Source organism: Pollicipes pollicipes, unplaced genomic scaffold (assembly GCF_011947565.3).
Source record: "Pollicipes pollicipes isolate AB1234 unplaced genomic scaffold, Ppol_2.1 Scaffold_6439;HRSCAF=7637_pilon_pilon_pilon, whole genome shotgun sequence".
Classification (NCBI taxonomy): Eukaryota; Metazoa; Arthropoda; class Thecostraca; order Pollicipedomorpha; family Pollicipedidae; genus Pollicipes; species Pollicipes pollicipes.
Genome location: NW_023596871.1, coordinates 1 through 14,909, shown reverse-complemented (window position 1 = coordinate 14,909; position 14,909 = coordinate 1). Strand labels below are relative to the sequence as shown.

Below are 14,909 nucleotides of genomic sequence, written 5' to 3'. Positions count from 1 at the left end.
AAGCGCCGCCCACCACTTGACCTTGACCTTCGGCCTTAAGGGTAAATTTGTCATGTGCAACGCAAGCAGGCATCGTGAGCTTCAATGTCATTTGGTTTTTGCTGCATATCGTTAATGAAGGAATAAATTCCGGATTACCCGGTTTGGTGTGAGCTTGACCTTTAATTTTGATGCATAGTTTTCGCTTGTGTGAGGAAATTAGGCGTCATGAGCGTCAACATCATACTCGTCTAATTGTGTTTCCTGGGTGAGTGAATAACTGCTAAATTACTACTTGTGTGACCTCGACCTTTGACCTAGACGTTTCTAGGTGTGACGAAAGTGGGCATAACGAGCATTACTATTATGCACCTATTGCATCTTTTTTAGTTAGCTAATAAATGTCAGGGTACCGCGTTTTTTTGTAATCTATGGAATCTTTACCTTTGACCCTGAGAGTCAGTTTTGGCAGATGTGACGAAAGCAAATATGATGAACATTATTTGCCACCTCTTTTGTCGTCTTTCTTTGGTAAAACAATAGATGTTAGAGTACCGCCCTTTGTGTGACCTTGATCTTTGACCATGAAAGCTAGTTTTTTGCAAATGTGACGAAAGAGGACAGCATGGGCATCAAGATCACACCATTTTGTTGCATCTTCTCATGAACAAAGGTAGGTCAGGGTACCCATTTCATGTGTACTTGACGTCTGACCTCGAGAGTGAGTTTCTGCTGGCGTAACGAAGGTGGGCATCATAAAAATGACTGCAATATCCATTTCATTGGATTTCATCGTTAACGAAGAAATGCTAGGGTATACAAGTTTTGACATTTCAGTGACCTACAGAGGTCAAACCAAGTGACTAAGGGAAACGAGGATTGCAGATTCGTGAATCACTCAGAGGGTTTGACTTGGGGGACTCCTGTTAGAAATCTGGACTCGATAATGAACATGAATACGAATGCAACGCTAACTTGACGGACATCCACACTCCGCCGGTGTTACGGAGTTTCGGTGTGGGCGACTCTGCGAGCCGTCTGTCTCAGCATCTGGTGTCGGTCTAGTCTGCTTCTGTCTCGTTGATTAGTGCACGCGCGGCTGTATTGAGCCGCCGCCAGAAGACGCCATCATGTAACACATCCTCTCCGGCCACGTGAGACAGCGCGTGCTGGCCCAACAGAAATGTCACGTGACCTAGCACGGGACAGTGAGATCGAATTACGTGAATTTGCCTGAATTTTGTGTTCGAAATGTTCGCGATCAAATGCGTGGTTTCAACAACAGCTTATTTAAACATCCCGGTGCGTTAGCTGTGTCGTTTTCTTCGCTTTAGCAAACCGACATTCTTTGGTTCTGGGAAGCAGGACATGGACATCTGATTGCACTATGCACTCGGTACAACGAACACTGGTCTATCTAAGGGCCACCCGTGGATAACTGAGTTATCAGGGCAATAAAGTAATAAATGTCCCAAAGCCGTGGGCCGCGGACAAAACGGGCATTACTCAGCGTCCGTCAGCCTGCGGTACCGAGTGCTTACAGCTTCCACAGCGGCGTGCGGCCAGATCCGCAACGACTTGTCAAAATCGCACGTCCAACGGCTGCACGGGCGCGGTTCCTGCGCTTACGAGCCGGCCGACTGTGTCACGTTCGGCCCGGGATGGCGCGACCCTATGCCGCGCCCGAGAGCGGCGGCGGCCGTTTGGCGCGCCACCCGTCGCCTCCGAACTGACTGCCGGCGCGAGCTGACGGCTGGGAGGTGATAGCGGGGGAGGGGGGGGGGGGGGGGGGGGGCTGACGCCGAGCCGCGGCAGTGCAGCCCGCGCCCAGCTGCCATCCGGACCGAGTGTTGGCCAACCTCCAGCCATGGAAGAGCTACCGCCCACAGATGCAGTCGGTAGGCGCATTGTCTTCCCACGTGCGGGGTCCACTTGTGCGAGGTCTCATCGCGGGGGGTCCTCTCGTGTGGGGTCCACGCATGGGGGTTCCCTCGCCGAGAGCGTCTGTTGGCTGCAGCCCGACCCTTTTCCAACCCTGATGCGGGAATCTTGTTCAGCTGACGCTGATGCTTCTGACCGTGCCGTGATACAGCTGAATGTGAGAGCTCAGCTCTCCAACGCTTGTCATTCTGTTCTTTGTGCTAAGTTTTGATTCGTGTTTGTGTAAACCCTGTCAGCCATGCACGTGCGTTAGCGTGCTTTTTGTGAGTGTGCTTTCTTTTGAATGTCCTGTGCATGGACATTCATGTCCCGGACTGTCCATGTCCTGGACAAACACCATCTGTTAGCGGTTGGTCCAATGTGAGCTGGACGCCCCAGGGATTTGATTCGGGATGCTTTGAAAGTGCATGCACGCGCTGTTCATCAGTTTCATAATCAATCGTTAGATCCGCGTTTTTTCGCTACCCTAATGTCTTGTATTAGAGATATATTAGTGTGAGCTCGTTCCCAATGACTTCCCAATTACAAAATTAGCATTTTCGTACGCTAGTGCCCAGTGCAATGTGAAGCCAAGGTGAATCGTACCGAGCATTTTCTATGGCTCATCTCATATCAGATGTGAAGCCCCGCCCGCATTCAGCCTACACGTTGGGAGGAGCATGGCACCGGACGTTAATCATCCTCCTCTGGCCGGTTCTCTAGGAACGCGAGGCAGTGGATGAATGGATTCATTTCTGCCGGCTCGCATTTCCGGCCATTCATCAGGTCTCGCATTGGGCGAGTGATGACTCCTGGTGTTGGACGCTTTTGGTCATATGTACCACGCCCAGCTGACTGCAGTAGTTCATTCGATCCAAGGAAATTTCTGAAGATCTTTCACTAAGAGAACGATTTGATATATGGGCTTAATCACGATTGAAACCGTGACTTAAGATCGTAAACGGAGTCAGAAGCCCTGCTACTAGTGTTTGGAACGCTTAACATCAGGCTAAATGTGTATCCGCTCCTCAATAGGGAAGACCTTTCGTACACCCAGAATAATCTGGGGTCGTTGCTGAGTCCTCTGTACGCCCAGGGCTTGAGATCTTGAACGGCTAGCACAGGGCTGTGGTTTTCTATTCAGTTCGGGGCGCAGGGGGGGGGGGGGACGGTCTCTAACTTTGATAATATGCTGGGCCACATATGACAATAACACTGCTTTCGGGGTGTTTTGTGATCAGGCTTAGCCATTTTCCCATTCAGACCAACTTGTTCTGCGAAATTTCTCCCTCAGGCCTGAATATTCAGCTTATAGCGAAACGAGCTGATCGAAAAGGGTCAAAGGATAAGCTGTTAAGAGTGGGATGATAGATGTGCCGTGTTGTCTCAGTGACGTTCTGGCAAGAAACTTTCCGCATTGAAAAACGTTCTAAAATCTATTGTTCGGTTCGCTTCCCTTCAAACTCGATGCGCCAAGATGCACTTCCATGAAACATGTTATCGTTGCCATAACTAGAAGCGGCCCTCTGACCCGTACCTGTTGCGTCAGACCAAGAGGAGATGAAGCACAGCTTCAAGGTCCTGCTATCTATGAAGAAGGAGCCCGGCGGACAGCCACTGTTCTATAAAACGGACGGACAGCGCTTCAAGCGCGAGAAGACCATCAAACTCAACAGCAAGTGCCAGTATAGGATGGACCTTTCCTTTACTCCACCCAGAGGCGTTGAGTGAGTACATACCTGCTGCAGTTCTGTAAGCTCCACGTTGCTGGTGTTCGGCTGGGTGTGTTTGTCAGCCTGCATTGGGAATGTCTGTCTAGACCATCATAGACTAGCAACCGGGCGTGTCCTTAAATGCTTGCGGGGAGCCTGGGCACCCTCCTCCCCCAATGCTGACTTGAGCTCCCTCAGTGACCCTCCGAGCCCTCCCAATGCATATGAGTAAAAATGGAATACTGGGCCAATGAAACACAGCAAGTGTTTGGACTGTTGTTACACTAGGTGTCTAAACGCATGGCATGGTTATGCCATTGTTATCTAGTGTCATTATCATTATCACATTGGTTTCAAATGGAAAGTCATTCCTCGACATCAAAACAATTTTGGAACCGGTCAGTTCCTTCTTTGTTTAAATTTTTACGTCAGGTACGTCTCAAATCGGCGGCCGCAATCTGGCGAGAAATAATAATTTAGAGGAAGGTTAGGTCAACTTTATTAGATCGGTCCCCAAACCGATTTTAGAAAGCGATACCCCTGTTAGCAACAACTGCAGGTAAACGCCTTATGACACCACTGCTAGCAACAACTGCAGGTAAACGCCCTGTGACACCCCTGTGAGCAGCAGCTGCAGGTAAACGCCTTGTGACGCCCCTGTTAGCAGCAACTGCAGGTAATCGCCTTGTGACACTCCTGTTAGCAACAGCTGCAGGTAAACGCCTTGTGACACTCCTGCGAGCAACAACTGCAGGTAAACGCCCTGGGAAGCTCCTGTTAGCAACAACTACAGGTAAACGCCTTGTGACACTGCTATTAGCAACAACTGCAGGTAAGCGCCTTGTGACACTCCTGCTAGCAACAACTGCGGGTAAACGCCTTGCGACACTCCTGCTAGCAACAACTGCAGGTAGACGCCTTGTGCGACGCGCGACGAATGGGCTGATATGAGACGTGACAGTATATGTGGCAGGGGTTATGAAGATGATGCCAAGAACTAAGTGAATAAACGCAGAGGTCTTCCGATATTGACACTGACAGCTTTCGTCGATGCGAGAGAAGGGCTGCTCAGTCTGCCTGTCATCCGAATTTATCAGGCTGAGGTCCACTGATGCAATACTGTTGCCAGCCCGTAATGACAAGAACTATACCCAAAAACTGACTGGCCAGGCTGACCGGTCTGGCTGACGGCTTCAGTCGGACTTTACAGTTTTAAGGCAGGACATCGACAAATGCGCATTTTTTATAGCTTTTGCTATAGTATTGGAAAAACGCAGATGTTTTGCGTGGATATTGGTGACGGTAAGTAGAGTGGGCACCTGTATCGTTTTGACAACTAAACGTACCCTTGTTTTTGACATAGTGTGTGATATCCGATATAGATTTCCAAAAAAGGCGACGCTGACCGATTCTCGGTCGATTACCGGCGAACGAATAGATCTGTGGAGCCAGTTTTAGATCCGTGCGCAAACTGCGGCTGATACACTCAGCTACACCGTGCAGTCGGTTTCACGTTTTCATCTGGTCTGGGTGCTGAGATCCCACGTCAATCGCTAAAAACGCCCAAAAAAGGGATTTAGGTTTGCGTACGAGACCACGTGACCGTCTGCACACATCGACTCATGCTTTTATCAATACGGTTGTCTTGTTCCTCCCTTCAGGATCTGTTTGTCCCGTCTCGCTGCGAAACCGAATCGTCAAGACATGGACGCGGCTTTGACCGGTGTTTTTCAGCCTTTTCGAAATTTTAAGATATCACTTTTTCATGTTGATCCAGCAAGGGGGTGAAGTCGCGGCGATAATACGATTTTGCCGCAGAAACTCGCCAGATAGACAATCTGTTGCAAATGCCTAGCGATTTGCATTACGCGATTTTTGAGGATTGGGCTTGCTGCTTAAAACTGCATGAAGCTGTATGTAAATATATGTTTAAGAAAGCGCCACGACCAAGAATTTGGAGTAGAAAATCGTCACATATTTTGATTAAGACCTACACATTGTTGGTGCCGTATCACAGAGCATTTTGGATTAGTTGCACGGAAAGGCCCACGCATACATTTTACATTTACACGGCAGAGGTTTTACGTTCTCAGCATCCTTTCGGGACCATCCTTACCACGCATTGACAGCTAGTCAGGATCATCTTGATCACGCACTAACAGCAGTCAGTACCATTTGATCACCCACCAACAGCAGTCAGGACCGTCTTGACAGTAGTCAGGAGGCTTTCGCGGCATGTGCGCAGCGGGCCTATCAAGCCTCCTTGGGTCCGGTGGCCAGAGGACAGCTGCACTGGCCCAGAGTGAGGCCGCGCCCTCGGGCTGGATCACTGCACCGAGGGATCTATTTAAAGCCATACCATGCACGTGAGCATACGGCCGCGAGCGCTAGCTCGCACTGCGTTAATCCCGCGGCAGGACGATCACTGCCCGGTCCTCGCCACCCCCTGGGTAGGAGTCGTCCGAAAAAAAGGCTGCTGTGGTTGGGCTTGAACCGAACACCTCCCTCCTGCATTGGAATGGGCACCATGTAACCACGCCGCCCAGGTGATCATTCAGGTAAGATTCGCTGGGCCTGTGGCTTCGCTCGTAATCATCAGGCAGGTGTAGATGGACGCGTCTGCTTTCCAGGCCGGGATGACCTGCACCCGTAAGTACGTTTAGAAGAGTATGCTATATAATCGTTACCGGAACGCACGATACAATGTCCAGAGTAGTGTAAGAATACATCAACAACTACGAGCATATTTTAGCGACCGAGCCTCAGTCTACAAAAGGTCGGTGACCGAAGGGGACAGCTAGTGACCCAGTGGCCGGGGTCGGGTCCAGCCGCGCCAGTCCAGCGCTCGCCGCCGACTGGTGGATGCAGATACCAGCGCGCCTTGCGGGGAATGGGCGCAGGCTGCCAGGTATGATACGGAGGCCTCACAAAAAGGAGAACGGAGTTGATTTGCCACCAAATGCACGATGGACACTTCAGTGTGGTAATGAACAAGCAGTTCGGACTGTTCACTTGTAATATACTTCCATCACCTCACAATAAGGTAATAGGCGATGCAATTTTAGAAGCGTTTGACATTTTTGCAACAGCACGCAAACACGTCGTCCGGTCGCAGTCCATATCTATCACAAGTGTTCCCTTACGACAATATTAAGCAGGCTACAGATGCGCGTTGTAATACAGCATGTCCACGGCACTAATAACCTATGGTGCTTCTGCGGGCATAAATTATCTTCCCATGCAATCCGTTGCCACTTCATGTAAATTTGGGCGCTGGAGCATTTAACCTGTCTCGTTTTCTGTTGGTTTCTCTTCAGCAGTTTTCGGTTGTTCTTCAGGTGCTGAGGTCGACTCCAGTCCCTCTTTTTTCGGCTCCATCTGATCATTCCCGGTGTCGTTGCCTTCAGGTGGCTTAGCATCTGCAAGCCACGTCTTCATCATTTCCTTCCTTGCTGCTTCCTTTTCCTCCACTTTGCTTTTTTGCAGCTCCTCCCATTCCACTAGGTTTGTTTGCGGATTGTTTTTAAACAGATACTCGGCCAGAAAATCTACAGGATCTTCTGGTTTCACCTTAGCGCACTCTAAAAGACCTTGAGTCAACGTTGGTATCACGTGCTTCATCAAGTAATTTCTGAGAGGCAAAGACCGTGCCTCTAGCGCTTCCAGCTCTTGTAGCTTCACTTCCGTGATTTTCTCCATCCAGATCATTTGCTCTCTTCTTCGGTTGTCCATTTCCTCCCGTGTGCATCGGTCCGTCTCTTCCCGCTGTCGTGCTTCTCTCGCTGTCCTTTCCTCCTCTTGGCGTTGATGTTCTTCCTCCGCCTCTTCCTTCGTCAGCCCATAGTTTCTGGCCGGCCCCAGTTTCTTAGAGATCATCTGGAATTCCTCTTCCAGTTCAGGGCTGGTATCGTCGGATATGTTTATTTCCAATGGGTGCACTTCCAATTCGTCGAAGAAGTTCAGCACGCTGACGTCCTCTTTGTTGTTGTTTCTGTACTCAGTCAGCCTCCTCAGCACACCGTCCTCCGTCCAGTGGGTGCCCTGCACAACCTCCTCCGGGAGATTCATTGCCCGCTCACATAAAAACTCATCGGTTCCGTTCAGTGCGATCACAAGCTCTGGCATCGTCGCACGATTATATTGGGGTTCGTCTTCCTCACCAATGTCATCTGCTTCCTCATCCGCCCCAAATAATCCCTCTGCCTGTTCCGTTATTTTGGGATATCCGTCCAGTACAAATCCTTGGTTCTGACAAGGCTTGGACCTAATCCGATCCTCAACGAATTGCAGCACTGTGGCTTCATCCAATCGACCATTTTTGTTAGCTTCTCTTTGATCTTTGATATCCTGCAGTAATTCCTGGGCCTCTTCGGGGGTCATCTTATCTTCGTCTTCTTCCTCCTCCTCTACTTCTTCCTCGAAGTCTTCAGGCTCCTGTTCTCTCCTTTCTTTCTTCCTCTTGCTGCTCCGAGCCAGCTTCTTCGTTGCTCTGCTTCTCTTCGGGGAGCGTGACGGGTGGGTCGTCTGGGATCGGCGGGTGCGCGATCTCCTCCAGATCCTTGATTGCTTTCTCTATTATTTCATCCACGCGCAGGTGGTGAAGCTTGTAACGCCTGCTCACTTTTGTGCCAGAAAAGGTTTTCCCAGATACAGGGGTCCCAAGATGCATATGCGCATAGGGCTGTAGTTTTCTTTCTCTCCGCTTTGTATTCTTTGACCACACTGAGAATGCCCTCTACGAAACCTTCTTCAGACCTTCTCTCTTCGATGTCGTCAGCAAAAACGATACCCTCCATTTTAAGGTCACTCGTGATCAGATCAGCATGCAGAAGGGTCATATCCGTGAGGAAAATGTCCTCTTTGTCCGCTCTTTTTACTTGGCCCGTTGAAAGTTCCATGCTGATAGCCTTCACTATCTCGCGCTGTGTATTTGATAGCCCGTCCACGGCCAAAATGTAGCGCGATGGCGGGCGTTTCTCGTATGTGTACTGGACCAGTTGAGCAAGGTCCAGAACGTGAATGGTTGGTATAACGTTATTACCACGACCGTACACAGTAAGCTCTTTTTCATTGTGCCAGGCTTGCTTCATCCATGAGTGGAAAATATCTTCTCCCTTTCCAAATGTTGCTCCAGCAGCTATCACGTATGTCTTAAATTTCTTCTTGTTGGTTTTTCCCGACGCAAAAGTTGTCTTTTCGCATTTAAGATGCTCTTGAAAATGGGGATGAGCTCGACGTCTTCGGTAATCTTCTTCAGTGAATGGAGTGTCTGGGTCATCTGGATCTACGGGCTTGGTCTTTGCCCATGTCATTACGGTTGATATCAAAATGAATGTTTTCCTCTTAGGCCACAGTTCCAGCCGGTCGTGTAGCGTTTCCACTGCCCATGTCGCTTCGTCGATCATGTCCTGTCCTCCAACTGTGATGTCGTAAATTATTACTTCACATAGTTCCATACAAGCCAACAAAGTATCTCGATCGGTGGCCTGGGAGGAGGTCAGAACGGTTTCAGAGTCACTTATACCACTGTCTTTTTGCTCTCTCTGCACACCGTGAATTTTCGTAGAAGACGGTTTTTCCTCCTCCACCTTATCTTCCTCTTCAAGCTCCTCCTCTTCTTCGGGACTCACCGCTTGTATTTGTCCGGAGAAGATTTCAGCTAAGTTTCTACCAATGTACGAATCTAGCGCACTGATAAAGACGTGGGTGTCTTCCGCTGGTATTGGCGTCTCCTCTTCGGCTTCAGACATATCCGATTTTTAAGCTGTGCTGTGGTTTCTTATTCCTTAAGCTGCTAATATGTGACCTTTTTATCAGCGGCAGTCCATGCTGCTCCAGTTTATCAGGACACTATTAGAATACGCCAATTAAAGTCGGATTGGCGTCTGCATTACGTGGAGCAAAACTGTCATGCTTTGATCGTTTTGACCGAAACTTGGCGCACTCGACTGATGCAGCGGAATTTATTTGCAGCAGGCTTGGTGGTGGACGAAGCTAGCGAAGTGTTGTCATGGCAACATTCTATCATGGTCCCTCCGCTCAGAGAATGAGCTGTATTTAACACGCGCGTCAGAATGTCGCTTATTGATTTCACCGTGATTTTCACCCTGACTTTATCAAGCGTTTAAGTATAACGGCACTTACGGCATACATGTCATTGTCCTGTACCCTCCGCGGTTGCAGTAGAACTTACTATGTTATGTGCATGGCTCATGCAGTTTCTTGCATAGGGGATTTTGCAACACACACAACACACACACACACACACACACACACACACACACACACCACACACACACACCACACCACACCACACCACACCACACACACACACACCACACACACACCACACACCACACCACACCACACCACACGCACACGCACACCACACGCACACGCACACACACGCACACGCACACCACACGCACACGCACACGCACACGCACACGCACACGCACACGCACACGCACACCGCACCACCACACCACACACACGCACACGCACACCACACGCCGCACGCACGCACGCACACACGCACGTGTGTACCATTGTTGTATATATACAACGATTGCACCATTGTTGTATATATAAAACAATGGTGCACACGATATTGTATACATACAACAATGGTATGTGTTGTGGGACTATCTCTCAGTCTTATAACAGATAGCCCCAACATGGGACTATTGTTCAGTCTTCTAAGAGATAGTCCCAACATACCCTCGTCTCGATACCACACGAATGCGGAAACTAGTCCCTATCTCATTTGACACGTTCCATCGCTTTCACGAAGGCATCTCCTTTTGAGGAAACGGGTCATTGGTTGAGAATGGGTTGGAAAAGGGAGAAGAAAAGTTGAGGATGGAGGATGTCGATAAAGCCAAGTTAAGCTTTCATTTTCTGGTATCCACTAGGCACTAACCGTACATGGACTTGCAAAATGCAGTACCTGATCGAAACATCTGGTATCACAACACTAAAGGAAATGTTCCACATTTGAAGATATTGAAGCAAGCATCGTATATTATGAGTTAAGCTCACTTATAACTGATGGCATGCTTTTAGATAAAAAAAACCTACTCCAGACAACAACATTTCTCCAGTTAGTTGTCTATTTCTCTATTCTATATTTCTCTTTTTAGTACATTGCTCCCTAATAGGTCATTGCTTGATTGCGCCATCGAACGCCATATGACAGCACTCACGTGTAGCTCCTCAGTCTCCGGAGCGATGACAGTGGCGGCGCTGGTGTTATACTGAACAAAACATTGTTAGGTGATCGTATTTTGGCCCTTTATCGTGGTGCTCTTGCATATTCATCAGTGAGTTAAGGTACTTACTTGTATTCACAGGTTTGGTTATGCTGCTATTTTTATAGCATTCGGTTGCAAGCCTTGTTTCCATAATATCCAGGAAGAATGTACAACATAGTGTATTATGTAGCACAAAACGTAACTGAAACATTAATCATGCACCTAGATACATGAAAACGCACGTGTTATATGGGGAGCCTGAGGATTACAAGCCTGCAGTGCAGCTTAGACACTTCATATCTGCGTGCGACGGTTTACAGAAAAACCTGGTGTCATTTAGACAAAGCACTCGATGAGCTTTTGAGGTTTGTTTCCACTTATCTGTGGGACACGAGAGGTTTTTAAAACGGCTTCCAATCATTTACAGGCGGAAAGGGTGCCAGAGGGCGGTATTTTCTTCAGTGTAGATGTGGTCAATTGATATGGCAGTATACCAGTCAATGAGGCCAAAGTAGACCAAGGTAGACTAGGTAGACAAACATTTCCATGATATTGATGCTTTCTGTTCATCAAAAAATATATCTGCGGTCTGTTGGAACAGTATCTCCAGGATATGTTTTATCGTTAGGAGATGACTGCTATCGACAGAAATTGGACATAACAATGAGGAACCCATGGGCTCCTCCGGCGATATTATTTTTAGGCCAATTGGAAACGAAAGCCCTGGCCGCCAGCCCATTTCAACCAGCTTTCTCAGCTAGATACATCGATGATCATGCTGGAGTGTAGACGCCTGAACAGAGACCAGAGACTTACACTGGCCTTTACGATGGAGCATGCAAGGGACGGAAAGAGCGTCCGATATTTGGATACACTATTTGCAATAGAAAGGAGAAACAACTGCACAACGTTTAAAATGGAGCTCTTTATCAAGCACAATATAATTCGAAATATGCTTTACGGGGCTCTGAATAACTCAAGTAGTGAAAAAGAAAGAAAGAGCATAATAAGGTGCATTTTTCTGCTGGGCGGTGGATATTCTTCACGACTTTAACATAGAATGTTTGAAGAGGTAAAACAACCTAGAGCACGGCGGGGATGGGTGGTAAGAGGCAGGAGCACGCCCCGTCCGACAACGGATCCTCAATACTACCTCACTTAGATGAACACTTGCTTTGGAAAATCAAACATATCGCTACAAAATCCAAAATGTGCGTACGCATAGCTTGGAAAACGTCAATAAGCTTAAAAGAGACCTGGTGAAATCTACCATCTTGAAGCCTAAGCTTTCAGAGAACAATGGGTGACTTATGCAAGTCTGGGCTTCAAAGGGTGTGCGCGCGAAAAAGGTGGTTTGCGAAATTGAGCGCAAACTGTATAAAGAAACGTGGAACGGACATAGCCTATGTCGGGTAGACCACTGGCAGGGTCGCTGTTCTGGCGGTTTGATTGTTCCCTTGCCGAACCCCCAGCAGGCTCAACGCTAGATCCTTGCATGCCGTGAACTGAGCTGGCATGCCGTCTGGTGTCAGATGCGTGTTGTCCTCTGCACTTCCCGAACACGACTGCCGTCACGGCCGGAGCCGCGCACGGCGCACCAAATACGGCGCCTCGTTTCTCGTAAAAGGTTCTTGAGTCGGACGTGAAATACAAGCGCGTCTGTCAGGCTCTAGGCTTTTCGCCACTTCATTCGTCTACCTGACTACACTCTAATCGTACTACAAAATTAAAGGAAAACAGATTTCGGACGCCATTTGTGGAAAGCCCTTCCCTCCGGCATTGCCTGCAAACTTGCAAGTTCTGAAGAGGACACCCCGCTGGTTGCAGGTCGCAATAAATACATTTTTTGTACTAAAGCAATATTAGAGTAACTCTTGATCGTGTGGGCACTGCATTTGTCAGCGTTGTAGCGAATGGTTGAGACTGTATGGTATGCAACACGGACGTGTTGATATCGTGTCATTAAAAATGGTGTGTCATTTCAGAGCAGAGTAACTACAAATATCTACGATGTCCTGAAACGTTTGCCAACGGCTCTCCTTACACGTGCCATTCGCTTATACCTCTTCAAATCTACACAAGTTTTGGAGGCTTGCAATATTCTTAACCAGTGTTATGTCAGTGCGCGTAGTCTTCACGCGATCTATGAACGTCTGGTTATGAATCTGTATACCACTGCGTTCGATTTCGTAGCAAAGACCATGCTGCGGTGACTTGGGACACGGACGTTGGTTTGCGTGCCGGCAATCCGTTGGGAGTGAATGAGAGAAGTGACTGGACGGACGCCGCTCCAGATCGGTGAACTTCAACGGTGGCCTGTTGGAGGTGCGCGAAGTGACACGGGACAGCACTGCCTCGGCTTACTCCAGCTTCTTCCACACCCAGGACTTCGATCCCACTAAGAAGGGCCAGCGCAGGGAGGTGTGCGTCCTCATCACGGTAGGGATCGCTCCGGACTAACGCGCGAGATTCTGCCGATAAAAGACCCATGTAACCTTTCTTGGCACCGTCGCTCGAGCGATAGCGGCGGTTCGGGCGCGCCGTGCGCCGGCCGGGGCGGCTCCGTCTGACGCTGCCTGCTGCAGCGGTTCGGGCGCGCCTATCGGCGGGCCTTGAAGAGCCACTGGCAGCGGCCAACGCGCATGGAGCGAAGCCGGTCGGCTTCCGCTATGCGGTATCAGGTGCGTCAGCTGCGCTTCATGCTTAAGCTCGCCGGACAGCGGACTTGGTGCTCTCGAAGATATGGTTTGATCAGGTTGTAAACCATTTTGAGCACAGGGCTAAGTTTTCAACGTTTGCAGGCACAGCATAGTTATATATTGACATTCGGATTCGTATTCATTTGCAAACGGTTTCGCTGAAAACTACCATGCAGCCAGGTCCAGGTCTGCGGTGTCCTATGGTGCCATTCTCTACCCAAGGGATAAGGAGTTGTAATGCTGCCGAAAAACATTTGTTGAAAACACACGGGGATAATCATGCGACCCGGTATTGGTGGATGTTCACGGTCGATCACCTTTGTTCAAAATGTTCAAAATTCAAGCCCCCCTTGGACCCCACGCATGAACCAGTTTCGGCTGTTGCCGGGCTTTGCTTGGTTTGACCTGCAAAGATCAGCACATTGGCACGAACTTGACCTAGTTTGACCCTTCTCGTGCTATTCTACTTATCCAACGCCACCGGACATCGGTAATGCGGACGTCCGCACAAACAGCGGACCACCTTCAGTCATCCTGGTACAGCTGGTACTGGTGGTACAAACTCTCATACTGGCACAGACTGATGTTGGTACTATGTTCATCCTTACGTTGCTCTCATACTGGTACATACTATCTGGTACGGGCTCATCCTGGCGCTGTACTCATACTGGTACATACCCATACTGGTACTGTGTTCATCCTGGTGCTGTACCCATACTGGTGCATCATGACATTCGTGCGCATCTATTTACACTAAAAGGAAATCTTGGTGATGCCCGATCCCAAATGTCCGGGAAGAGAGAGGCTGACGTATATATCTCACATTTCCCGTAACATCCTACGGCACGCGGCAACAAGCGAGGAGTCCCAGAATGACCCCATGCACATGTAGTTTGGCACATAAAAAGTAATCATGTGTGCCACACGACTTCATGGACGCATCAAATGACTAGCACGCTAAAAAGCACGTCCAGTAAATCGCCGCGCGCCGCAGGCTGGAGGTGGGGCAGCACCTAGTTCCATCTGTCGTCGTGGGAATGTACGGTCGTCGTGACGAGGATGATTGGAGGCGACCGGGGGCTTACACGAACACCTGATTCACTCATAAAGCGGCGTTCACTAAGCCGAGCAGCACTGAGAGGGTCAGACTTGGTCATTTTGCTAACCTTCGGAAGTTAGGTTAGTCGATGCCCGGCAAAAAGCCGCCACTGGCTCATGTGTGAGGTCTGGGGATGGGGGGTGGGGCGGGGTGAGGGGGGGGGGGGGGGAAGGAAAGAGATTGACAAAGCCGTCAACAAAGTCCATTACCCATATAAGTCCATCTATACAACGCACCCCCGCCCCCG

The 14,909-nt window shown here is 49.2% G+C and overlaps 1 protein-coding gene across 1 annotated transcript; it reads left to right on the top strand.

Moving 5' to 3' along the window:
* Positions 1–1,805: 1,805 nt before the first annotated feature.
* LOC119106901 (CB1 cannabinoid receptor-interacting protein 1-like) lies at positions 1,806–13,303 on the top strand (the record flags this gene model as incomplete). Its single annotated transcript, XM_037230245.1, has 3 exons — positions 1,806–1,877; positions 3,449–3,626; positions 13,159–13,303. Coding segments are annotated over exons 1-3 (354 nt in total), but the record flags the coding sequence as incomplete, so codon positions are not given.
* Between the last annotated feature and the right edge of the window lie 1,606 nt (positions 13,304–14,909).